This window comes from Urtica dioica, chromosome 7 (genome assembly GCF_054948205.1).
Source record: "Urtica dioica subsp. dioica isolate 48M chromosome 7, U.dioica_male_clone48M_v1_H2, whole genome shotgun sequence".
In the NCBI taxonomy this organism is placed as follows: domain Eukaryota; kingdom Viridiplantae; phylum Streptophyta; class Magnoliopsida; order Rosales; family Urticaceae; genus Urtica; species Urtica dioica.
The window spans coordinates 48,511,953-48,538,208 of NC_142762.1; the positions used below are offsets into that span (position 1 = coordinate 48,511,953).

The 26,256-nt window shown below is 35.3% G+C and overlaps 5 protein-coding genes across 7 annotated transcripts; 3 read left to right on the plus strand and 2 right to left on the minus strand.

The window, feature by feature from the left end:
- Nucleotides 1-276: 276 nt before the first annotated feature.
- Nucleotides 277-5,066, plus strand: LOC149392509 (Pseudouridine synthase family protein). Of its 2 annotated transcripts, none has more exons than XM_089619091.1 (9): nucleotides 277-660; nucleotides 751-894; nucleotides 1,717-1,950; nucleotides 2,260-2,462; nucleotides 2,909-2,987; nucleotides 3,251-3,426; nucleotides 3,509-3,611; nucleotides 3,705-3,801; nucleotides 4,926-5,066. In XM_089619091.1, exons 1-8 carry the CDS (start codon nucleotides 325-327, stop codon nucleotides 3,714-3,716), a joined length of 1,287 nt encoding a protein of 428 aa, XP_089475217.1. In that variant the 5' UTR covers nucleotides 277-324; the 3' UTR covers nucleotides 3,717-3,801; nucleotides 4,926-5,066. The 2 variants fall into 2 exon arrangements, with proteins under 2 accessions (XP_089475217.1, XP_089475218.1); XM_089619092.1 differs by having other exon boundaries at nucleotides 4,931-5,051.
- Nucleotides 5,067-5,113: 47 nt separating this feature from the next.
- On the minus strand, nucleotides 5,114-8,931 carry LOC149392510 (2-oxoglutarate (2OG) and Fe(II)-dependent oxygenase superfamily protein). Its single transcript, XM_089619093.1, has 8 exons — nucleotides 8,558-8,931; nucleotides 8,383-8,467; nucleotides 7,605-7,702; nucleotides 7,377-7,474; nucleotides 6,639-6,768; nucleotides 6,335-6,522; nucleotides 6,058-6,151; nucleotides 5,114-5,228 (listed from the first exon to the last, which is right to left on the minus strand). Exons 1-7 carry the CDS (start codon nucleotides 8,746-8,748, stop codon nucleotides 6,078-6,080), a joined length of 864 nt encoding a protein of 287 aa, XP_089475219.1. The 5' UTR covers nucleotides 8,749-8,931; the 3' UTR covers nucleotides 5,114-5,228; nucleotides 6,058-6,077.
- Nucleotides 8,932-16,152: 7,221 nt separating this feature from the next.
- Nucleotides 16,153-18,177, plus strand: LOC149392511 (Pentatricopeptide repeat (PPR) superfamily protein). 2 transcript variants are annotated; one of them, XM_089621003.1, is made up of 3 exons: nucleotides 16,153-17,368; nucleotides 17,440-18,020; nucleotides 18,106-18,151. In XM_089621003.1, exons 1-3 carry the CDS (start codon nucleotides 16,331-16,333, stop codon nucleotides 18,128-18,130), a joined length of 1,644 nt encoding a protein of 547 aa, XP_089477129.1. In that variant the 5' UTR covers nucleotides 16,153-16,330; the 3' UTR covers nucleotides 18,131-18,151. The 2 variants fall into 2 exon arrangements, with proteins under 2 accessions (XP_089477129.1, XP_089477130.1); XM_089621004.1 differs by having other exon boundaries at nucleotides 17,440-18,177.
- Nucleotides 18,178-18,229: 52 nt separating this feature from the next.
- Nucleotides 18,230-19,036, minus strand: LOC149392512 (LYR family of Fe/S cluster biogenesis protein). Its single transcript, XM_089621005.1, has 3 exons — nucleotides 18,876-19,036; nucleotides 18,665-18,804; nucleotides 18,230-18,465 (listed from the first exon to the last, which is right to left on the minus strand). The coding sequence occupies exons 2-3, from the start codon at nucleotides 18,768-18,770 to the stop codon at nucleotides 18,326-18,328; spliced, it is 246 nt and encodes an 81-aa protein (XP_089477131.1). The 5' UTR covers nucleotides 18,771-18,804; nucleotides 18,876-19,036; the 3' UTR covers nucleotides 18,230-18,325.
- A 788-nt stretch (nucleotides 19,037-19,824) lies between these two features.
- On the plus strand, nucleotides 19,825-21,450 carry LOC149392513 (small ribosomal subunit protein eS6-like). The gene is made up of 6 exons (XM_089619437.1): nucleotides 19,825-19,960; nucleotides 20,044-20,108; nucleotides 20,200-20,257; nucleotides 20,334-20,442; nucleotides 20,623-20,895; nucleotides 20,995-21,450. The coding sequence occupies exons 1-6, from the start codon at nucleotides 19,955-19,957 to the stop codon at nucleotides 21,228-21,230; spliced, it is 747 nt and encodes a 248-aa protein (XP_089475563.1). The 5' UTR covers nucleotides 19,825-19,954; the 3' UTR covers nucleotides 21,231-21,450.
- Nucleotides 21,451-26,256: the final 4,806 nt, after the last annotated feature.

Genomic DNA, 26,256 nt, shown 5'->3' on the forward strand with positions numbered 1-26,256 from the left:
CTTAACGTTTTTCTTTCCTATTTATAAATAATTTAAATAACAGCACATACATGACAGAAACGGATCCAAGAAAATAAGTTAAAAAAAAATATTTATCAACTATTCTGAGAGATATGCAGTACCAGTATTTATTTAAGTTTTGAGGTCTATGTAAAATGTAAATGTCACGCCCTCGATTCAAGTTCAACACTTAAAAAAACTGCAGGGTTAAAAAAAATTATTTAACAAATCGCCACTAGCGTATATATAAAGAATACCGTTTTGTCTAAGCTAAGCTTCCCTCGTTTTCTCTATTATAATTTCTAAACCAAACAGTCGAGTGAAATGCTTAGTCTCTCTTCTTTAGTTTCCACAAAGTCTCTTCTCCCAAAACCTAAATTAGCGATTTCTTCTTCTTCTTTCTCTTCTGGTTCTATCCCTAGGTTTTCAATTCCAGTCAGATGTTGTTTTAGCGCAGTCTCCGACGCAAAGGAAGATGCTCTCGCCGGATTTACGCCTAATTTCTCGGGATTTCAACTGGAAGAGACCGTTGCGGCGGCTTCTGGAAAAGTCAGGCTCGATTCATGGATCTCCACTCGCGTCGACGGAATCAGCAGAGCTCGAGTTCAGTCCAGTATCAAATTAGGGCTTGTTAGGGTTAATGGCCAGGTTGTCGATAAGGTAAATCGATTCTGTCTGTAGATTCGGTTTTTATTTATTTATTTTATATTCAGGCTTTTTTTATGTTCGATTTGGTTGATTCGCTCTCAGGTTTCTCAGAGTCTCAAGTATGGCGATAAAATAAATTGCACAATCTCTGAGTTGCGACCGTTGAAGGCTGAGCCGGAAGAAATTCCTTTGGACATTGTCTACGAAGACGATAGTGTACTTGTGGTTAACAAACCTGCACATATGGTATGACCTTCGTTATTTTGTCCACATAAAAATTCAAGATCTCAGTTCAATTTGAATTTTAAACGAATGAAAGTTATCTTATATTCTATGTTCGGACCAAACTGTTTGATGAAATTCCGATGCACTTAGGCTACTAAACTATATGTTTATGCTCTTATACCTCTGAGATTCTTTTTTAACTAAGAACTGATCCGCAAATTATGACTATAATTACTCTTTAATTGTTGTGCTTAGGTCTGTGACTAGATACACATGGTTTGCTCACTATTATAGTTAGGAAGGAAAGTAGTTGTTTTAATGCTTGCTGTTAATATTATCATTGAAGAATTACTTAGTCTAAAATGTTGTACACACTGCTTTTGCTGGAAGATGGTGTATGCCAATTTTTTTTTTTCATTTACCCTAGTTCTCCTACCTCAAATTTAATTGTATCATTTTTATGCCTTTCTCTGCATATCTGTTCTCTCTCAGTTTTTGTTTATTTCTCAGTCAAGTGATAGATTTATATCCAGCTCAATCGTTTCTCAAGTTAGCTTTTATTTTTATTTGGATAAGTTTATAACCAAATGAGGCTTCAGAATTACTGCTAGATATATATAAACAGCTGTCTTTATACTGCAGAGAGAAGTTCTGATGATTTAGATTTAAAGATAAAAATTCTGATGATGTTGAATCATATTATTGATACGAACTGGTATTTTTTTATGTATGAATTGCAATATAATCGAAATGAATTATAATAGCGGTATCGAGGTCCGTGCTATATTCTAGATTGAAATTCTGATGATTCAGAATCATGTTTTTTTCTCCCCTGTGAATTAGGTTGTCCATCCGGCACCAGGCAATCCAACAGGCACGCTTGTGAACGGTATTCTTCATCATTGCAATCTTCCAGATGCTACATTTCCAAACGAGGATATTCTTTCTGATGACGAGGATGCTGATGATGAATCCCGGGACATCTCTGTCAATCACAACACTTCTATAGCATCTGTGCGTCCTGGAATTGTTCACAGATTGGACAAAGGCACTAGTGGCTTGCTTGTTGTAGCCAAGGTAATGAAAAAAAAAAAAAAACCCAAGGTTATGTTTCTTAATGCTTTGGTGAAGTTAAGTTAAAAGCACTTCACATCAACCTTAATGCAACTATTGTGCTTTGTGCATATGTGTAATAACATTTCATTACATTTGTTTAGTTATATTTTACTGAATTCCTAAAAATCTTCAAGGAGTTGCTTTTTTTTTTTTTTTTTTTTTTTTTTTAAACTTTGGTTATTCGTCTAGTCAGTGCTGTTTGATTTTGATATTGATTTTTATCCACTAGTTTGAAACTGATGAAAGCTTAATCTTGTGCTTGAATGGCAGAGCGAACATTCCCATGCCCATTTATCAAATCAATTTAAGGTTCACAGTATCCAAAGAGTATACATTAGTCTTACTTCTGGTGTGCCTTCCAAAACTTCTGGACGTATTGAAGTACCAGTTGGTCGTGATCCAAACAACCGGATTCGCATGAATGCTATGCCTGGGGTAACTAATAGTAAGCGGGCTCGATATGCTGCTAGTAGGTGATTTATAGTTCCTTCTATTTTTCTTCTGCTATTCACTGAAAAGGCAACCTGATATTATTAAATATCGTTCTGAATTTGAGGAGTTTCTTTGGATATATTGATGAAAAGTCACATTCCTTAGGAATACGATTCTAATTCCATACCACACTGCGAAGAGTACTTTCCTACTATAAAAATCCTTGTTTTTTTTTCATGTTAGTTTTTGTTTATAATAATTATTAGCAAAGTTTTACTGTCTCGTGTTTGGATCTACTCGTGTTAAGTTCAATTGTTGAGTGATGATACAATGAATTCATGGTTGGAAATTGATGTTTGATGGTCCTATATACTTCGTTGCAGGTATAAAGTAATTGAAATACTTAAGAAGTTAAGACAATTTTATGTATACTTGTATGCCTTGTAAGTAGGATTTTGAGTCTTGATGCTCCGATAATCCTTGGCAGGTATAAAGTAATTGAAATACTTGCCGGTGGTGGTTCCGCTTTGGTTGAATGGAGATTAGAAACCGGGCGCACTCACCAGGTACATTTTTTTATTATTATTTTATAGAAAAATACCAAGTACCGTTACGATTATAAATATTTATGCATTTATCTTTACCTATGTTTATTCATCCCTGCCATGTTGGATATAAACTTTACAAACTTTAAAATTCTTACCTGGAACAGACCTGAATGAAATCAAAATTGGTTCGCTGACAAGTCTTCCGTTTCATCATCTCTTATGAAACCTTGGATCTTGAATGATCGCTTGCTTATTTATTCCTCTCCATTTTGCTAATGTAGATTCGTGCACATGCAAAATACTTGGGCGTTCCTTTATTAGGTGACGAGGTGTATGGTGGTACAAAGGGCATGGCTTTATCGCTGCTTCGACCTAAAACTCATATCAGCCGTCATGGTCAGCTCTCGAAAATGCTGTCTGAATTTGATAGGCCTTGTCTCCATGCTTTAGCTCTTGGGTAAAGAAAACTAAATCTCAATTTTCTCGCAGATTTTCAATTATATTGGTGGTCAAACTGACAAATGTTGTGAGCTTTGTAGGTTTAAACATCCCGAGACAGATGAAAATGTACACTTCACGCGCCCACCGCCTGAGGATTTTACCAAGATCTTGAGCTTACTTCGAAAACTTGACACAATGAAGGTATTTTCTCCTTTTTCATGATAAAATTGCATTGGCAATTACGGTCGGTTGATTGATTCGTGGTTCTTAACGTGCGAGATGTTATTTTTGCAGGTTTCTGATTAGGAAGCCGTATATAAAGATTGCCATTTCGCTTCATTCAATCAGAATAAGGAAAAGGATAATCAAAATGCCCACCGAAAACAAGCAGGTAATATTACCGTTGCATTTCATTCTTTAATAACCGTATTACAAAAAACTTCCATAACATAAACGCATTGATGTCGCAATTAATGAGAAATTTCATAATACGATGAGAAACTAAAAAAAATTAATTTTAAACAAACTTTGTAGTCTTAAATACTTCATATATTTTTTTGCTTTCTAACCTATATCATTATTCTCTTAAATATAATATATATTGGCATCGTTTGGCATAGCTTTGTTTTAAAAAAAAACGCTTTTAGATTCAATTTTTGGAAAAAAAAACTGTTTTTTTTTAAACTGACAGGTGTTTGATAAGCTGTTTATAAAACAGTAGTTGGTAACAAAAACTGATTTTGCGTTTGGTAAAATAAATATACTACAGTAAAAAGACTAAAATAGATATAAAATAAATATTTAACAGTGCTATGGATAATCACGTGGGGATATTAAAGTAATTTTATATCAAATACAAAAACGCTTTTTCTAAAAGCTAAGATTCGTAGCTTTTGTGACTCATGTACAATTTTTAAAATCGTTTTTGACATTTTTTCTAAAAACTGTTTTACCAAACAGTAAGGTTCCAAAAACTGTTTTTCACTTTTTGAGTTGAAAAAATTGAAAACAAAAAGTGAAAATGTGTTTGTTTTAATTTTTCGGAAAAAAATTTCAAAATTTTTTGTTGTTTTGTTAAAAAGTAAAGAAAACTGAAAACAAATAAAATGTGTTTTTGGAAATTTTTTTCTTCTCATTCTCCTTCTCCTCATCTTCTCTTTTCATTCTTTCAAAAACAAAAATGAAAACTATACCAAACACTTTTTTCAGTTTTTTCACTTTCTCAAAAACAAAAATGAAAACTGTACTAAACAGTTTTTTGAAAACAACTGCAAAATAATTTTTCAGTACAACTACAAAAATTAGAAAATAGAAAACAAAAACTAGTTAACTACCAAACACAACCTAAGATTGCAGTTTGGTGTTTGCTAACAGCAAAAACAGGCTTAAAAAAGCTGTGCCAAACACGCCCATTATTTAGATTTTTTCAACATTTTTCAACTGTTTTAAAATTCCACTGCCTTCTTTTATAATAATTTGTATTTTGTATTAATCATGGAATCACCTGTTATTCAGGTCAGGTGTTCCCAGAATTCCGACGGAAGAGCATTCATCTGACTGTAATTCCCACATTATTACAAATTTACAAACTATTGGGTTTGAAAAAATAATCACAAAATTGAAGCAAACGTAACGGCGATAATGTAGTAATATGTACTCGCATTCTGTATCTCATATTTTTTGCCCTTTTCTTTTTAATTTAATATAATTCACAAAAACACGTTAAGAGAAAATTTATAAAAAGTGTCAACTAATCGACTACAAAATTATAAGCCAGTGTCCATAATGATGCCGTTGAAGACTGCTTCAAAATGTGTCCTGCATTAAACAGTTTATTAAGCGGAGAGAACTGGCAGAAAATAGTTGCAATGGTTAAATCTTAAATAAAAAGCTATATTTTTGTGTTCGTTTATTACACCAATTGAATTCGATTTTTCTACGGCATTCAACTAATTACCTTTTAAAATTGCGACCTTGCATATCGCAAATCCAAAAAATTTAATAGACAACTACAACCTCAAATATTAAAATTCAGTAATGCGCGTAACTGGACACTTGAATAATGCTCGAAATAAGATAAGTAATTAGAAAAGTATTTATATATAAAATAAAGTATTATTCAAATAAAAGTGTAAAACCTGAAATTTAAATAAGAAAAAAAAAATACAATTGTGAGTGTGTTTGGCTGAGGGAAAATAAATAATTTAAACAACGAAAATGAAATAAAAAATCTAAAACACATGTGAAGCGGGTATTAGACAAACAAAACTTCATCTCATGTTACTGATATATGCAAATTATTTATTACACACTGGCCACTTTATTTAAATATCAAGTTCTCACTTAAAAAATAAAATTAATAACGTTTTCATTCAAGGATAACGCTAGAACTACGTATATTTTTTTCAAAACGAAAAAATGTGCTTTGAAGCAATGTTAAAATTTGAGCGTGTCCTGAAAGCCGTAAATCATATAAAGCAAGTTTCAATGAACTATAGGTTAAAGAAAAATACAATGCAGAAGGCTAATTTAGAACATGGTTAAAATAATGTGTCAAAAGTATATCAAACCTCTGAGAGTTGAACATTTGGAGAAGCACAAATGAAATATTAAATAGGAGAACCAATAGGAGTTCATGAGTAAGTACCTTCTTGCCAGTTGTTATCCTTATATTTTGTACTCCTCGAGATGGATCCACTTGGTAGAAGACCACTTGTTCCCTTGTATCACAGGACAACCTCCTATATCAGAAACACATACAGAATAAGAATGATCATCCTCACATAAGATAAAATTAAAAGGCTTGTATCATACAGTATAGTTTCTTGAAGCCTTTTTCTCTTTTCAATTTTTTTTTAAGCCTTTTTCTCTTTTCAATTTTTTTCCTTTTCTTTTGTTGAATTATAATGCTGAATCAGTCGTACCATGCAAACTTGATGGATCTAAAGTGGCGTCGGGTCTTATACTCCAAAATAGCAATGCATCGCCCATTTTTGGTCTCACTGCAAGCCCTTGTTTGCCACATTCAGAAAGTTCGTTCCAATTCGGTCTTGAACTGAAGTTTCCTTTAGCCGAAGGAAATATCGTCTCTCCACCTTCTTCAACGTCTGATCTGCATATAATAGCATATAATAAAAAAGAGAAAATTATGGAAGGCCCAATTAGATCCATTTGAGGGAATTTGCTTTAGAGATTCAAGAAAAGGGTGGGAAGAGATGGAAATCTTACAAATACATCAATACAGTGGCTACCCTTTGACCACCGTTTCTCGTGTTGAATTCGTCAAGGAAATAATCAAAATGTGGTTCGTATTTTTGACCGACTTCGTAGTGGAGAACTTGAAGTCCCTCGCCATGTTCTGAAAGTAGTAATGTTAGTAATTAGTAGCATTAGTGGAAAGAAGAATATGCATCGTAGAGAAATAACATAAATAAATAACTCATAAAACACTCACTCACAGAAAGCAACGTATCAATCAAGCAAATAAAGGATTCCAACATAATGAAACCAAATTGACTATTTAAGATGGAAGAATCATCCAAACTACCAAACTAGTTTGGGGATTACAGAAGCAGCAGAGTGTTAATGCACAAGACAATAAAGACTGAGAAGTTCACGAACAGAGAAATTCAACACGACACAGTCTAATAGTTTATATGACTTTGTCGGGACGCTAATTGACATAGTTTCTATGACAGTGTAGCATACACATGTGACAGCAGAGAAGCTTAAGCACAAACAAAAAAAAATTGGTGATACATAAACATAATTTTCTATCAAGGAACCGAATGATGTTAGATGATAGGAACAACATTAAACCATACTATTTATAAATCATACTTACTGAGCTAGAGAACCCTTACTAGGAAATAGCATACTAGAAGCGTAATGCAATTTCAATCTTGAACTGTGAACCTGAATTGAAAGAATCAGGAGGTTCAAGTATAGACTATTTAAATGTCTTACCTACAGGAATGAAAGTAAAGTCTGCTATTCTCTTTTCTATATCCCTAACTATCTTATCACGCCCTCTCTTGAGAAACATTCCAGAGCTAGTGCGAACCCTGCACGTAAAAGAAAACTAGTGCATGAGACTATGAGCGTCAATAGCGAATATGTACTTCAACAAAGGTTTTTCTGATTCGAGCACTTATATCTCTACAACTAAGAGAAGGACAGAATAGGGATGCGTACCTGCTATCTTTGCTCTTTCCAGTCTTGCTGTCAACAACTGTTGATTTTGCCATATGAGGTTGAGCAACGCCTATCAAATATTGACATTCCTGCTCAGACTGTTCGAAAAAGCCAAACAGTAAGCTTTCATTAATCACATGGACGCGTTGAGAAGTCATTAATATATTTTTTGGAAATATAAGAATGCAGAGTCTGGAATCAGAATGTTTGTGGATGTACTATTACCAATGACAGTATATGCAATAGGAGAGTGAATCTTCAAACGTTTTCTAGCACAGAATAATTTCTACTTCAGTTTTGTCAATAAGAGAAGTTGAGAAGGATTGCAATGGCTATAATCAAACTAATTGGCTAAATGATGTTTAGCTGAGTACCTTTAGCCACTGGATTTATTGTCTTGGCGACCTTCTTCCTAAGAACTACACGTAAATTAACATGATCAAATACACTACAGAATCACATTCCTTCTCAATTATGTGCACCTAAAACTTCATTTTAAACTAGAACAGAGCAGGATGAAAAAGAAATCCTACCAGTTCCATGGATCTAAATTTCTACAATCAAAGACTATATAGCCAATGTTTCTGAGCCTGTTATCCTTAGGCACCAAATTGATTTGTAAAAGATTGATAATCAATGATAAACAAAGGTAATATAAGGTCTTCGATTCATATTCGAAATTCGAATCAGCACAATCCTAGTTTTCTTGTAAAATTAAAAATAAATATATGAACATTATATCAAAATTTAGAAGAACGATTATGGAAATGAAACGTACTAAGAAATTGTGATATAAGAAAGCTCTCGGCTCCCAAGAGAGCACCTCGGTCCACTGCTCTCGTCTCTTCCCCAATCCACTGCCTCTGCAAACAAAAACAAAGAAACGATAAGCGAAAACCTAATTGTCATTGATTCAACGCATGTAAAAATTTCAGGCGATCTCGCATTCGAACCTCTCTTCGATCCTTCGTCTGAAAGAGCTCAGATCGTTGGGCGGAGTATCGTCGGAATTCATCGGAAGAGAAACAATTCCGAGAGCCAAAAGCATCAGAAAAACGATAGATAGCATAAAAAGCATCGACAATACGAGCATGAACGTCGACCATTTCCGACCGTTCAAGCGAGCATTACGCCCCTTCGCCATAGTTGAAGGAGCTACAAAGCCTAAATAACTAGATCAGACTGATTCTCCGAAACCCTAGCACTACTGCGAGGCCGAAGTTTCGCTGAAATTCTCTCTATATCTCTGGTTTTGAATTTTTCGCTTGGAAGTCTCGGATTCCAATTCAATTGTTTAATCGCGTCAATGTTGGTTTTAATAGCGAAACCGGTACTTATAGGTTTCACAATATTCGGGTAAATAGTTTTGGGGGCGGTACGTAATTACAGCGTAACCACGACGAGCACAGGAAATTTAGGTTCTCAGCTTGTTAACGTCATGGGTGTTTTGGTAAATTTACCTACCAGCGGGTTTAGGCGGTATTGTGTGCTGAACCATGTTTGGGAACGACTATTGTCATTCCGGTTTTCTTATTTTTATTTGTATTTTGAGTGAGTCAATCTAGTTTTTATTTTTTCCTCAGAAAGTCATTCTGTTGGAAGAGTCTTACTTTCGATAAATAAAAAAATAAAATAAAAATGGAAGAGGCTTACTTTTATTTTCTAGATTTGTTTAATAAACCTAATACAATGTTTATCAATTTTTTATCAACATTTTAAATTATCAATTGGATAAGACCGACCCAAATTCAATAGGTCCGGGCCTAAACTAATCGGGCACATCAATAAAAAGGTCCGAGTCGGCCTAGAAAAAATCAAAACCACCGGATTTGGCTTGATCTCAGGCACAAGGCCCTCAAAGTCGAGGGTCGGGTTTGGTATTAAATTGACTCTTATCTTATTTTTTTACTTGTTTTAGAGCATATTTTGGGATTTGTCTTATTTGAGTGATGAAAATTGGAGTGAATGTATTACTTCTTTTTTAGAAAATGAATGTATTACTTAAGATAGAAGACAAAGAAGAATAATAAAAGGTAATATAGTAAAATAGCCAAAATGAAATTATGAAATTTGTTTTTAGCCTACGTTTCACAACTTTTAGGAAAATAGCCAACTGCTTAATGTGGCAATAATTAAAGTCTGATTTGCCCTTATTTATTAACAAATTCGTAATTTTTTATCTCTTACACTTTTTTACATAAAAACTTCAAAAAATCATATATATTTCATATGAACTCGAAATTGAGTGATTCCAAATCCTACGGATTCGTGACGCCGAGATCTTCAAAAATAGATCCATTATGTTTGATGAAAAATCATGTTTAATACTATAGATGTAGAAAAATCACGATACTACCTTAAATATGGAAATAACTGAAATTTTTTGAAATTATCAAAAAAATAAATGGAAACGTAACTATGATGCATTAAACATAATTTTTCATCAAACACAATTGGTCTATTTTTGAAGATCTCGACGCCACGAATTTGTAGGATCTGAAATCACTCAATGTCAAGTTCGTATGAGAAATATACGAATTTTTGAAGTTTTGATGCAAAAAAAATTATTTGAAAAAAATAGGAGAGAGAAAGTGACGAATTTATTAATAAATAAGGGCAAATCAGACCTTAATTATTGCCACATAAGTCATTTGGCTATATCTCTAAAAATTGTCAAACGTAGATTAAATCTAAAATTACATATTTAAAGTGGTCTAGTTAGTTACAAATCTCAATAATAAATGAATTGTAGATTTTAATAGTATTAATATAAATGAAAAAACAATGAATGATTTTTTTTTAATACACTATAATTACTTAAGTATCCTTATGTTTATAATAATGATATGCATAAAGGTTATGATCGCAAATGAAACAAAAAAATTGTATATATCCTTCCTTATTCTTCCGATTTCTTTATTTGTGGGTCGCATATATAACAAATCACTCCACCAAAATCTTATTTCATCATTCCATTGTTTCTACCAAGCAAGAGAGATGACTAATTTCCATATCATAATTCATTCATCTCAATCTATCCACTCTACTCTGATTCCTACCAAAGCTTATTTTGCTTTTAAAAAAAAAAATAATATATATATATATATATTGTAATGAAAATGTATAGAGTAATTTCACAATATACATGTAGATATGCTTAAACTCATCCAAATATATTTTTTGGACCCTTTTACCCTAGAAAATTAAAAACATAAATTAATTCAAATTTAAATACTCATATGTGTCTCTCTATTATCCTTCCAAATTTCAACATACTTCTTTCTTCTATGATGACGATGACGACGCCTAGCCGACATTGGATCGTACATGGGCGAGACTCGAGTTGTTAAGGGTTTTGGGTCGGACTAGGGTTTTAGGCCTAAAAGAGCGGCCCAAACCATACACTTTTTCGCCTTGATCGGCCCAACATTTTAGTAAACAAGGGTAAGGTCGTCACAAAACCGGTAAAAGATATTGAGCACCCAATCAAAAGCCTCCCCTAAGGTTTTATTTGCTAATTAAAATTAAGAAATAAGCAAATACCTCCACCTAAGTTGACTACATGATAAAAATACGACACTAACTTGTCAAAATATTGAAAATATATTCCAAATTCGTTGATACTTTCTCTCTGTGAGATGGTAGTACGCTTCGATGGAAATGTCAAATTCTTTTCTTAATACTATTTTATGGATGACATTACACACTTGATTGAAAAGTCAAGTTTATAAATTACAGGATGGCCGATGTGTTTGGAATGGATTTTTAAATTGAGATACATATTCGGAAAGGTAAAAAAAAAACATAATATTATTATTATAAATGATCTGGGAAAAAAAAATTCAGAACATCTCCCACAATCCAAAAAAAAAAAAGGAATGTTATTTGATATATACTATTTGAATCCTTTGTAGTGCTTATGAAAGTTAACTGGAAATAATAAACCAAATTTAAGGGGATTCAAACTGATCATATAAGTACAAAAAACAAAAACATTTACATCATATACAAAAATACAATTATTCGAATACGTATACACAACGATTCACGTATTCTCAATGGAAACATCATACTTGGGCAAGCTGAAGAGTTGACCAAAAAGCCTTTCAATCCATTTTCTAACACCGTTGATGACAAACTCACCACAGAACTCAAACAGTCCTTGAAATGGAATTCTCAAACCTTCGATGTCTTCATGATCTTCACTTCCAAATACTACTGACTTTTGTTGTACCCAAAATACCCTCGCTCCATCTCTGAGCAATGGCTCTTTCACCTTCACATATCGAGCCTTTTGATTTCCCGGGAACGGTGGAGTCTGAGTCTTCCAAGGTCTGAGGGGAATCAATTCCTCTAATGTCACCAAACAAGGTGACTCGGAGAGAGCCATTCTAGAATATACTACTATATACATAGGCTTATATTTATTCTGAAGAAATTTGAATATATAGGAAAGGAAATGGTTACATGAATGTGTCAATTATATGTTTTAAAATGACACCACCCAATACTCTTTCCTCTTCTTTGCACATTAGCAATGCATGTATTTGTAGTAAGTGTTGGAATTGGTAAGAGAGAAATAAAAAGGTTTCCTGTTTTTATTCTATTTATTGCACAATTTGTAAGTCGTAACACAGCTGGCATTACTCGAATTGTTTTGAGCAATATAGATGAATAAACTTATAACGTTAAAGTACGTATGCCTCTAGCTATATCAGGAATGTTTAAGAAGATTTTGTTTTGTTTTATTTTATTTATTTGCATATCAACACCATTATTATTTTTATTTTTCATTTAACGTCTGGAATAAAATTGGAAAGAAGAATAACATGGCCTAATTAGTATACTATGGCATATTTACTTCTTTTATGTTTTCTACCGCCTCATCCCTCGGCCTAATTATTTTATTTTTTACGATTTCAATTTTAAGCCCATCAGGAGAAATTTGAAATCCACATGGAAATTTTAGAAAAATTTGAACATCAAGATAATCTACCTATGCCGACGAAATAGTATTATATTCAAAATACCATCAAGCTTTTTTTTTACAACCGTAACGAAACTTGTATAAACAAAATACGAATTGTTTAAATAAAAATACGTTTTAAACAAGTATACGCCGACTGACCGACCCTTATAATTAAACCATTTCAAATCCTAAAACCGGCCATCACTGAAAGCAAAAATGTCTATGACCAAATTTCAATTGCTCAAGATTTTTTTTTTTGAAAAACAAACGGGGCCTCCCTAAAACCTTCCGCCCCCGATATCGGTGCGACGGGTAGGAAAGAGCACCCCATACTCCTCATTAAGACACGGCATCAATCGGAAAAATAACTTTGGTTCGCCCAATAGCACAGTTCATGAGCCGAACCATTCACAAGTCTAGGACACCATACGAAATTACAAGCATTAAAACCATCAACTAAATCCCATATCTTCTCAAAAGTGGGAGTAAGCATCCAGTTCGGGCTCTGCGAGTGAAGCCCCAGACACTCCATGATGACCTTATTGTCCCCTTCAAAGATAACCCGACCGGAATTTCTGAACTTTGCTAATAAGACAGCCTCAAGCACCACTAGGAGCTCCGCCTCCAGAGCCGACGTAGCTGAAATCTTAAACGAAATTAATTTTTTTTGGAATGCTGGTAACCATGGTTGGGATTTCTTTGGTCAGGACCCCCATTTTATTTTACCATTGACTTGTCAATTTTCTCGGCCATGGCACGAGTTTTTTGGCTACGACTCATATGCCATGGGTCATGGCTAAGATTCTTCGCCCAACACTCTCATACCATTATCGATGTTGTATCGAGACTCAAATATTGCTGAATTATCGAAAAATACCAATGATTTACCGGGGTATTCAGTGAAAATAAAGATATGTATCGATGAAGTTATCATTACCGACTTGGTTTACCGATAAATACCGGATTTACCGATGGATATCCAGTGAATACATCATTATATAAAAAAAATGTTTTCATACATAAGATAAAAAAAATGTAAATAGTCTACAATATCTTCTTTACAATACCTCATGTTTTGCAATTCAACACACTCATTGGAGCAATCAACCTTCTATTATTTAATGCCCACGATCATGTGAAAAATTTCAAAAGTTTCAAAAGTCCGCCCACAATTATTGGCTGAATTTTTTTAAAATTTAAAAAAATTGAAATTTTTTTAAAAAAATTAACTTGATTTTTGGGATTTTTTGTTAATCGATATGATTTTCTGCTGGTAACCGACGATTTTCTTGGTATCTATCGGTTTTGTTCATACCACTACCAGCAAGTGCTAAAAACCGATATACCGATCGATTTTCTCCCAATATTTCAATCCCTGCTTTCTCGATCATCACTTGATTTTTCTTGGCAAAGACTAAAATTTCCTTTACTAAGCCATGTTAGAGATTGGTGATGTATCAACAATGAAGTTTCTATCTTTTACATTGTCAGAGTTGCGCTAAAGTAGAGTCGAGGCTACAAAATTTAGTTGGGCGTCACTCTTGCAAATTATTTAAATTACCATTGTTCTAGAGTGAAATGGGAGTGCCTTTCTTCGAAGGGGGTTTCTTTTGGAAGGTTTGGTTGTTTTTATATTTATAATAATGTGTCCAATTATATGTTTTAAAACACAACACTCCATAATCTTTCATCTTCTTTGCACATTAGCGATGCATGTATTTGTAGAAAGTAGAAACTAGTAACTAATAGAATTGGTAGGAGAAAAAAAGGGTTCTTAATTATATTCTATTTATTTGCACACACTGTAACCTAACTGTAACACGGCTGGCATTACCAAATTGTTTTGAGCAATACAGATTAATAAACTAGAGCGTTAAAGTACGCATAATATACCTCGGGCTCTAGCTATATTAGGAATGTTTAAGAAGATTTTGTTTTGTTTCATTTATTTGCATATCAACACCATTATTTTATTATTATTATTATTATTATTATTATTACATTATTATCATTTAACGTCTTGGAATAAAGTAGGAAAGAAAAATAACACGATATCAAATGCGATGTATTGTTTCATCTTTCATGTTGTCATGGGAAGCCGTAAAAAATTAGAAAATATTTAATATACAGTGGCATATAACTTCTTTTGTGTTTTCTACCGCCTCATCCCATAATTAACTTTTTTTTTTTTTTTCTTTTTTTACAATTTAATCTTAAGGCCATTAGGCGAAATTTGAAATGCACATGGAAATTTTAGAAAAATATTGTACAAATTTGCCGACCAAAATAAAAAGTAATCTACCTATGCCGACGAAATAGTATTCTATTCAAAATACCATCGATTTTTTTGACAACCATAACGAAAATTGTTTAAACAAAATTAAACAAGTATTCCTACTGACCGACCCTTATAATTAAATAATTTCAAATCCTTAACCACAAATATCAAAGGCGTCTTGATTTCAAATTATATTTTACCACATCAATGAAAATAAAAATATCTATGACCAAAATTTCAATTGCAAATGAAAATAATTCTTTGAATGCTTCTGACCGTGGCTGGGATTTCTTTAGCCACATGACCCCATAATTCTTTGACAACGACTTGTCAATTTTCTCGGCCACGACTCAAATTCCATGAGTAATGGGCGAGATTTCTCGCCCAACACTCATATTTTCTTGTCTATGGCTTATAAACTTTCTCGACCATAACTTGATATTTCTCGACGAAAGACCCAAATTCATTAAGGCATATCCGAAATTCCTCGGCCATGGCTCATCATTTTAATCCACCTTAACTCAGTCATGATTCTTTTTTTTGTTTTTTTATGACATAACTCAAATTTCAGGTATTTTAAACTTCGCACGAGAACAAATATGAGATTTTAATTAATGTCAGATAATTTTAATCCTAGTATCTTCATAAAATTGTACCATAACTCAAATATCTTAAGAAGCAATTAACCTCGCTTGACTTCATACGTATTAAGCAATAAGCATGTTCTTTAAAAAAATGTTTTTTTTTTTTTAATATACTTTAGCTTTCAGCGACGAACATGAGAGTAAGGTAATGTGTATCAAAGATGCTATTTGGTTTTGTTATGGCTATTTAATTACGGAGAGTGAAACTCGGGATATTTGTGCAATCCAATTAGTTTGTAGGGATGGGTTTACTACGTGTCATTTCTTTTTCCAATTTTAATTTTGCTTCTATTGTCGTTTACCATTTCATAAGCGCAGAGAGCTTTAACAAGGGAAAGAAAAAGGGACTTCTTCTGCCGCCGCACACATACAAAAAAACTACTTTTTTTTAGAGAAATTGTCCAATTTGCCACCAATTTTATAATTTTTTTCCACTTTCCACCAAAAGACTAATTTTTCCCAAAATGCCACCGAGATGTCAACATTGTTGACAATCTATGTCAACAATGTTGACATCTCATAGTGAAATGCAAAAATAGATGTCAACATTGTTGACATAGATGGTGGCATTTTGGGAAAAATTAGTGTTTTGGTGGAAAGTGGGAAAAAATTATAAAATTAGTGGCAAATGGGGCAATTTCTCTTGAATCACCCCATTTTACAGACACCTACTACTAATTACTAAAAGAGTTAAACCAAACGACCAAGTCGCTAAACCCTCGTTTCACTTGAAGAGAAACCCCACTATCCAAAATCTTTGCACTCCTTCTTCTTCTTCGCCGCGGTGCCAATTTCAGTCGCAAAGAAAAACCCAGCAAGCGCATCAATACTATCAATGTCGTTAATCAAATCCAAACTCCGATACCCAAACCTCCTCTCTCTCTCCTCAATCCACCACCTCAAACTCTTCTCTTCCAGTTCAGCTTCCGAAGACGACGAAGACTCAAACGAAACCACCAAACCCACCCATCAAAATCATCAAACCCTATCCCCAGAAGAAACCCTAACCGCCGAGAAAATCCACTCTTTAATCAAATCCCACCACCGCAACAACCCGATCCCCGATCCCAACCCATCTCCGCCGAGCCCAACCCACACCATTCCCTCCCTCTCCGGCGACCTCGCCGGAATATCCGCGTCCCGGCCAATCACCCCCGCCGTGGTCCGCCGCGTTCTGGAAAAGTGCGGCGAGGTCCGCCGCGGAATTCCGGTCATCGGAGCCCTAGCTTTCTTCAACTGGGCATCAGCCCAAGAAGAAGGAGAGAAAAACCTCCTCGGAATTTCCCCGGAGCCGTACGACGAGATGATCGACCTCGCCGGAAAAGCGAAACAGTTCGACGTGGCGTGGCACGCTCTGAACGTGATGAGGTCGCGGCGCGTGGAAGTCACCGTCCACACTCTCTCCATCCTGGTGCGTCGCTACGCTCGGGCCGGGCTCGCCGCCGAGGCCGTCCACGCCTTCAACCGAATGGAGGACTACGGATTCAAGCCCGACAAGAAAGCTTTCTCGGTCGTCATCGCGAATCTCTGCAAGCAGCGAAAAGCCCGCGAAGCCCAATCGTTCTTCGACTCTCTCAAAGCCCGCTTCGAGCCCGACGTGGTCGTCTACACCAGCCTCGTCCACGGCTGGTGCCGCTCCGGCGACATCGCCGAGTCCGAACGCGTCTTCGCCGAGATGAGAGAAAAAGGAATCAACCCCAATGTGTACACTTACACCATAGTCATCGACGCACTTTGCCGGTCCCGCCAGCTCAACCGGGCCCACGAGGTCCTGGCGGAGATGATCGACGCCGGCGTCCAGCCCAACGCCGCCACGTTTAATTGCCTGATGCGGGCCCACGTCAAGGCCGGTCGGACCGAGCGTGCCCTTCAGGTAAAAAAAACAAAAAAAAGTCAGACAAAATGGTTAACCGGTTAATAAAATGTAATTTAAACTTCTTCCAGGTGATGAACCAGATGAGAGGCTTGGGAGTCGAGGCGGACCGGATCACGTACAACTTCCTCATCGAGGCACATTGTCGGGACGGGAACGCCGACGAGGCTGTGAAGGCCCTGAACGCGATGGTGCGCGGCGAGAAGAATTTGGAGCCGAACTCGTCGAGCTTCAACCCGATATTCCGGGCCATGGCGAGGCGGAGGGACGTGAACGGGGCCCACAAGCTGCTCCTGAGGATGAAGAAGATGGGGTGCGAGGGAAACACGGTGACGTACAACTTGCTGATGGAGATGTTTGCGGAGGCGGGGTCCGCGGACATGGTGTTGAAGATCAAGGAGGAGATGGACGAGAAGGAAGTGGAGCCGAATGTGAACACGTTCCGAGTCCTCATACTCTTGTTCTGCGGGATGGGGCACTGGAACAACGCCCACCGCTTCATGGAGGAGATGATCGAGGACAAGTGTCTGAAGCCGAGCGAGGCCGTCTCCGAAGCCGTTCTCGAGCTGCTCAGGAACGCCGGCCAATTAAAAAAGCACGAGGGCTTGGTCCAGAAGATGACCGCCAGAGGATTTCTTCCACCTCGACCTTTGTAATTATGTGCTAACATTTTTTATTTATTTTTATTTTTTTTTGTATTTGTTGTTTCCTTATTTTGATTATGGTATTTTTGCAAGGTTTTGGTTTGGTGCTGTGGAGTGAAATTTGTATGTTCTCTGGAAAGCTTATTCCAGAACATTTTCGTCAAATTATAATTTGCTCTGAAAGTTCATTCAAAATCTGAATGAAAAACATAACATCATGGTTTTCAATTAAATATACGTCAAAGCTAGTGAGTTATGAGATAAAATGATCAAGATATCTGCAAATGAATCTAGTTTTCCAATTTTGACAAAATTAGTGGCCTTGCATATCTAACATTTCGGTAAGACCTTTCAATCTCTCTAATCCCTCGCTGATGAGGAAGCGAATCCTTTGCTGGTCTTTGCACTTCCGGTTACTCTCCATCTCTTGCCTAATCATCATCCTTAGTTCCCCTATTAGAAGAAATAAAACAAGAAATGGTACAAAATCACACTCTCACCATTGCATAAAAACACAAGGTTCAACCCAATTGGAAACAGATCATGTTTTCTTTGTTCAACCTCGTGGTTCTATTCTATACTATCAGCACTGATTTTGAATATTGATAGAAAGAATTTGACTAAAGAAAGTAAGCGAAAAAAAGAGTTTTACCTCGAGAATCAATAGGGGCTCTGCGAGCGGTCCTGAGTGCTTGACGATATAGCTTCAATACTCGTGCTCGCACGATGAATTCCTTCAAATCCAACGGAACACCCATGGTATTTCTTTTTTACGTCTTTCTCACCGAAAACCTAGAAAACGGAAAAATTATGATTAAAATCTGTGAATTCAATACCGATTCACCAGATGAAGAAGAGCTTACCTTGCGAATTGTTACAGCTTCGTCACAGATTCAAGTTTAAGTCAGTAATGTTCCGAGTTTGCTTTGCCCCAAATCACTCTCGCGCATAAACCATTTCAATTCGTTGATTTAGTTTCAGTTCAATTGTCGTTGCTATGAAGACTTGTCGTATACATATTTTAATGTTTGTTTACTGACACTGTTGATCGAACACCGATCAGAAAATGACTCGCCGCCTCTGCCCTCACACTCCGCTCTGCACACACATATATACACAAATTGTAACAAAAATGACGTTTAATGCATTTCCATTTATTTTTTTGATAATTTCAAAAAAATTCAGTTATTTCCATATTTAAAGTAGTAATATCGTTTTTCTACATCTATGGTATTAAACATGATTTTTCATCAAACGCAATGGATCTATTTTTGAAGATCTCGGCGTCACGAATCCGTAGGATTTGGAATCACTCAATTTCGAGAATTTCGAGCTTATACGAGATAGATATATTTTTTTTGAAGTTTTTATGTAAAAAAAGTGTAGGAAAAAAATATAAAAGAGAAAATGAGAAATTTATTAATAAATAAGGGCAAATCAGATATTAATTATTGTCACATAAATCGTTGGTTATTTTCTTAAAAATTGTGAAATGTAGGTTAAAAATAAATTTTATAGTTTCAATTTGGTTATTTTATACATTGCCCAATTTTTAATGTTTTAAAATCCTTAGAAAGTAATTTATTATATTAAATTTAACGAATCAATATCACATATATTTTTTTAAACAACAGTTTTGATTTAATAAAGAGAGAGATAGGTATATGAAATGAGAAAAAAAAAGAAGGAAAATAAAAAATAAGATTAAAGACGTGTGTAATGAGAAAAAAGAATGAAAAAAAAAAAATTAAAATATTCGTTCAAAATGGCTAATACAAGGTGTCCAAAAAAATGTCATTTGATCCGTATCGCTAGAGCTGGTTAATGGGCCGAAGCCCGAAAACAAAGTCCATGCAAAAAAAAGACCTAGCATCATAAAATCAAGTGGTAAGCATCATAAAACCCTAATCTAAGATCCGCGTCCGTCGTCGCAACTCCCAGCATGAAGGTAATCCTTGCACTCTTTCCTCTTCTTCAGCGTTTAGCCATTCGCGTTCATGGTCCTGGTTTTTCATTTTCGCATTTTCACAGTTTAACATCGCGAATCCGACCACCGGGTGCCAGAAGAAGCTCGAGATCGATGACGATCAGAAGCTGTGAGTTGTAATTTTTTGATTTATTTTTTTTATGGTCAATTCAGATAGCTTCACGACATTAGTTGATTCCGTTTTCTTTTTGTGAGCGTAGGAGAGCTTTTTACGACAAAAGAATCTCTCAGGAAGTCAGCGGTGACTCTCTCGGCGATGTAAGCAGGTTTTTTTTTCTTTCTATTATTCTTTCACTGCTCAATATTCAAGCTTACCTGTTGGTTCACTTGGCAGGAGTTCAAGGGCTATGTTTTCAAGATCATGGGAGGCTGCGACAAACAGGGTTTCCCGATGAAGCAGGGTGTGTTGACCCCGGGTCGTGTCCGCCTTCTTCTTCACAGAGGTTGGTTATATTGTTTCACATTTCAGTCCGAGTCTTAACCTTAACCTTAACCTTTAGGGTCCATTAGGTAGCCATATTCAGGGTCCAATGTTTCCTAAATCTTAGGTAGATAGCCACGTCCATGTCATCTTTATGACTATTTACTTAGGATTTACCTCTATGCGTTGGTAATAATATCAGGAACCCCGTGCTTCCGTGGGCACGGAAGGCGTACCGGCGAGCGGAGAAGGAAGTCGGTGAGGGGTTGCATTGTGAGCCAAGATCTGTCGGTTCTGAACTTGGTGATCGTGAAGAAAGGCGAGAACGATCTCCCCGGGCTGACCGACGTCGAGAAGCCGAGGATGAGGGGTCCGAAGAGGGCTTCCAAGATCCGCAAGCTCTTCAACCTCTCCAAGGAGGACGACGTCAGGAAGTACGTCAACACTTACCGCCGCAAGTTCACCAACAAAAAGGGTCAGTGTGACTAATCCGATTCATTAATCGACTCGTTAAAGCTTAATCAGCTGTGTTGTGAGATTGTTGTACGGACGGTGGTGTGTTGTTTTTTTGCAGGGAAGGAGGTGAGCAAAGCTCCCAAGATTCAGAGGTTGGTGACTCCTTTGACTCTGCAGAGGAAGCGCGGTAGAATCGCGGAGAAGAAGAAGAGAGTTGCCAAGTCCAAGGCTGACGCGGCCGAGTACCAGAAGCTTCTGGCTTCGAGGCTCAAGGAGCAGAGAGAGAGGCGCAGCGAAAGCTTGGCCAAGAAGAGGTCTAGGCTCTCTGCTGCCAAGCCCGCCAACCTCGCTTAGACACGGAGGTTGTGGTTTTTTATGTTATCCGTTTTCAAATCGTGTAGTGGTTGCTTTTTGATGAGTCGATTGAAATACTTATTGAATTTTGTAGCAGCGTCATCTTTTGGTACAATTTATGCGGGATTTTGATTTTAAAGTTTTGGTTTTCTTTTGAATACCCTACTTGTGGCTTTCTTTTAATAGTTTTTTAATCTAGCGCTGCTGGTTTGTTGTGGAATGTCGTCGCATGGGGGTTTGTTCGTTGAGACTGGGTTTTTCGGAGAAGTTGCAATGTATATTGTCGTCCATGATGTCCATGTGTCTTCAGCAAAAAAGTTATACATTGCTCTGGTCATGTTTATCCTGAAACAAAGTAAAAACCAGGCCGTCAATAATGATATAAATGAACAAAATATGAATAAGACCGATGAGGGATTTTTAAACGAGCTATGGTATTGCTTTAAAAAGTTAACGTCTGTATTTGTGGATTTTATATCAGTTTTCTGATGAAGGTCTCTTGATTTATTATTTTTTTTTTATAAAAAAAACTAATTAAACTTTAATGATGAAGGTATTTTATTAGATATAAAAATTGAACCCCCATCCTCACCTCAAGAGGACATCTACATCTACAGCTACTTGGTTCAATCATTTCATAGTGCTAATTTTATTATGTGCTAGTCTATTATGCCATAAAGATACAGAATCAAGTATATAAGTATATGAAAAAAATTTCATTAATAACATTATCAATAAAATAAAGTTTGACCATTTATTCACTGTACAACATTACGGATCAAGATAAGTTTGCTCGATTCATACACAGATTTGATCCGTGGTTTACCTAAGTGATCACTACTAACAAGGTTCCTAGTCATTTCTGGGACATGTAGAATATTGGTTAAAGTGACCTTCTTCCTAGAGGTGCAGTTGAGATCCACGTTTCCAATATTGACGGATTTATAGTGAGTCTCGTTTTCCATCTGAACTTCTTGTCCGACTCCAGAATAAGTGTTGAAAGCTGCCTTATCGTAAGTAACGTGGATGGTAGCGTATATGTCGTACCACCACCCTTGAACCTTTCCCTTGACCGCCATGAGTTCGCTCACCGTAGTGACTATGTCTCCATCGGTCATAGTGGTGTTGACTTCTTTCTCAACTGCCTTGCGGTGTTGACAATTTCGAGCATAATGATTAGGTTTGCCACACACGTAGCATCCGGCTTTGGCCCCCTTAGACACGTACTTGTTGCCGGACGCAGACTTGCTGGAATGCTTGAATTTCTTTGAGTCATTTTTGAACCCGAAGAACGCCCTTTGTCATCCTACTTTCTTTTGCCTTTCGCGCTCACCGCGTTCGGCTTGGAAGTTCCGGCATCTATCGTCTCCTCTCTCATCCTCGATTCCTCATCTATTCGAAGATATTTATAGATTTGAGAAATCAAAATAACTTGAGATAAGGAACTTTTTGGTACCTTCTTCCTCCGGTTTGAACTTGTACTTGAGCGTCTTCCAAATCTCCGTCGCAGATAGATTGGTGGTGTAAAGATCGTAGAGGCGGTCGGAGATGGTGTTCAGGATGTGGCTATGACCCAACAACTCGTCCTCTTGACTCTTCTTCCAGTCCACCTTGAGTTCTTCCGAATCCTTGTCTGTCTGCTCTATGATGGGCTCAAACGTCGGGTCCAATACGTAGAAGATCTTCATGGCAGTGAGGAAGAACCGCATCTTCTCTTGCCAGAGTGTGAAGTTGGTTCCGTCAAAGCGGTCCAACTTGACAAAGTCCTAGTTCACCACTTTCTCGTTATATTTGCGCGTTCGATGTGTGGAATGAATTGTTCTTTCATTTGTGGAATGAGATTCTATTATTTTACTTCTATTATCTGGAATAATTTTGAGTTCTTTTTTCTTTTTTTGGTGTGGAATAAACATGTTGGTGTTAGGAACAATTAATAACTTGGGTATGTTTTGGTTCTTACGATGTTACTGTTCTTGATTTATTTATGTATTGATTTTGAAATATGTCTACATTTACACGAATCAGTAGATATATATGTCTACAACTATCGAAATTATAGACTTACATATCTACAAAAATTCTAGGTGTACAATTACAAAAAAAAAAAAAAAAAAAAAAAAAAAAAATTAGAGACAGAGGGTAGAAAACAATTATCGAAATTTGTAGACATACATGTTTATAATTATTAAAATTGTAGATGTACATGTCCACGGTTATAGAAATTGTACATGTCTACATACATGTCCCTTGGCCGGTTCTGCTCTCTCGCCTGACCGACAACTTTCTGGGGAGGAGCGCGGACGAAGATGAGAGAGAAGAAATAAAGAGAGTAGAGAAAAGGAAGAAAAAATGGAAAGTAAGAAAGAAAGAAAAATGGATAAAAAGTGAAAAAAATAAAATAAAATTTAAAGAATAAGATGAATATTATGCATTGGACATGCTGATAGAATTGTCTTAAAATATATTTTAGTTTATTTTAGTAAAAAACATTACGATGGGTAATAGATCTGTCCATATTTGAAAATCAAAGATACAAACTCAGTATATTTATATTATTTTCCCTACAATATATCCGTTTAGTGAGCAGGGTAAGCACATGGCCGGCCCTACTGTGAAGTAAAGATGCAAATTCGATTAAAAAAATACTTTTGATTTATTTTTTAACCGAAATCAATCGCGATTTCGGTTAAAATTAACCGTTCGGTTAATTTTCGGCTAACCTAGGTTAACCTTGATTATAAAACTTATCAAATAAAAAATACAATATATTATTTTTCAAATTAAATTAATTAATTTAACTTTAATTATAATTAATAATATCTATTAACAAAATTTAATTTAGTTAAATTGAAATTTATTAAAATTTATATAAGAGTTCACTTAGACATTATTGCGACTAAAACCTCAAACACTTGGAGTTTGATAAGATACTTTATTTGTTGTAGTTTATTTTTTTTATGATTTATAGTATTTTCTAATTTTGAGGCTTTAAAAAAGTGTTTGAGGCTTAAACTATGAGGTAAAATTTGATAAATTGAGTTCTATTTACTTTTACGTTTTTTTTTATCATCCCCAAACTTTTTATCACATTCACCAATATGAGAAAAAATAAGAGAAAAAGACAACAATCAATTGACTTCCAGGAATTCTTCATTAAAATTTCGAGTTTTATCTTTTTAATTCGATTATTTGAATTTTTTTTATTTTTTTGGGTTATTGTACTTCTATTATTCTTTTTGTGTGTTGAATTGCATTTTAGAACATAAAACAATCATGTATCGTTGGAAAATATGTTTTGGGTTCTGAGAAAAAATAGTTAATATATCTAAAATCTAATTTTCATGTTTCGCTTAAGGCCACAATATATGTTGGACCGGCTTTGGCTAGGCCGATACTGATATAATGTTTTTGATATAGCAATGTATTAAGAAGGCTTCAACCGATTAACAATGAAAGTTGAAAATTCATCCAAATGGGAAAAATGAATCGGTGGGAAAATATATCATCATAAAAGCAAACGATCGATCACAGGGAGATTGAAAATAGACCCATATTTCCATGTGTTTTGTGTCCTTGGGTTTCTTGAAGTAGAAGATTCTGTCGCTCAGGCTTTAAACATAAAATCAAGTAATAATGGGTCATGCAAATACAATTGTCTTCTTGTCCCATTGCATCACAGACATTGCAAATATATTACATGACATGACTAAATTATCATACCTCTTGGCTCCTACTATTAACCACCAACTCCAGGCACTATGTTATGACTGAATCAATACGCATATGGATTACAACTAACTGCCACACCGAAATTACCTATGTAGATCATGTTCTTTTTGGTATATATAGCCACTACATGTCGAGCTTGTGCATATATTTAATTATTTTAGTATCTATAATAAATTATTTTAGTCAATAAATACAGAGAGAGAATATTTTTATTTTTTATTTTTTGTATTTAAACATAATAAAAATTCATTATTATTTTTTATTTTATCAAAAAATTTTAATTTTTTATTTAAACATAAGAAAAATTATTTCTTATTTTATTTATTTTATCAAAATTATCAAATATTGATATGTGTCATTTTATCTATTTTAACATCTCATATAATTATAGAGTGACTATATATAAACATTAAGTATTTTAACTGCAACAAGAGATATTTGATCCGCGAATGAAAGCTATGGATATTTCGTACTTGTAGTCTCGTAGATAAAGGATGAGGAGTGAGAGACTTGGTAAAAAGAAAAACGTTTAACTCGTGCAAATATTTGCATACGGGTCTTTCTTTTGTAGATAATCTTTGTATATACCGCGTGTGGATGAATGTGAGTCTGACATGCGCATTCCTTAACCGTGCTCATCCGCCTCCGACTAATTAGCGAATATATATATATATATATATATATATATATATATATATATATATATATATAACTTTATTCTACTTTTGTTGATATAGGAGCGTTGACCAATACAAATATATAATATAGAATCTATCTACAATTGAATTTTTAAAACTTAGAATTGTAAATTAGAAAGATAAATTTGAGGGCAACTTTAAGTCAATGGTTAAGAACCACAGATTTTATGTCTCTTTTTTTTCTCGAGTGTTATTACTTTTGTTACCTAAGATATTTTTTCTATTCTTTTTAATTAAACCTAAGCCGACTTTTTCTACGTCATGGACATGGCTAGTTGCGGGGTAGATAAAGATTAAAGAGAGAACGTAACTGGATTGGAAGCCTCAAAATTCCTAATACGTGACTATTTCCCTTTATTGCCGGCTAAATTACGCTCCACTTTTTTCAATCAAAGTCCAACTCATTATTTCGGATAAATGAATATCCCATAAATGCGAAATCATGCTGAAATTTATGAACGAGTTGGCTTTGACGTTGTTAAACAATCAAATTTGAGCAGCCAAGCAAAGTTTAATGCTGCTACGTAACTACTATTCAGTCCAGTAATATAAAATTTGGCCCTAGAGTTTTGTACTCATTTTCGCCGCTTATGCTTTAT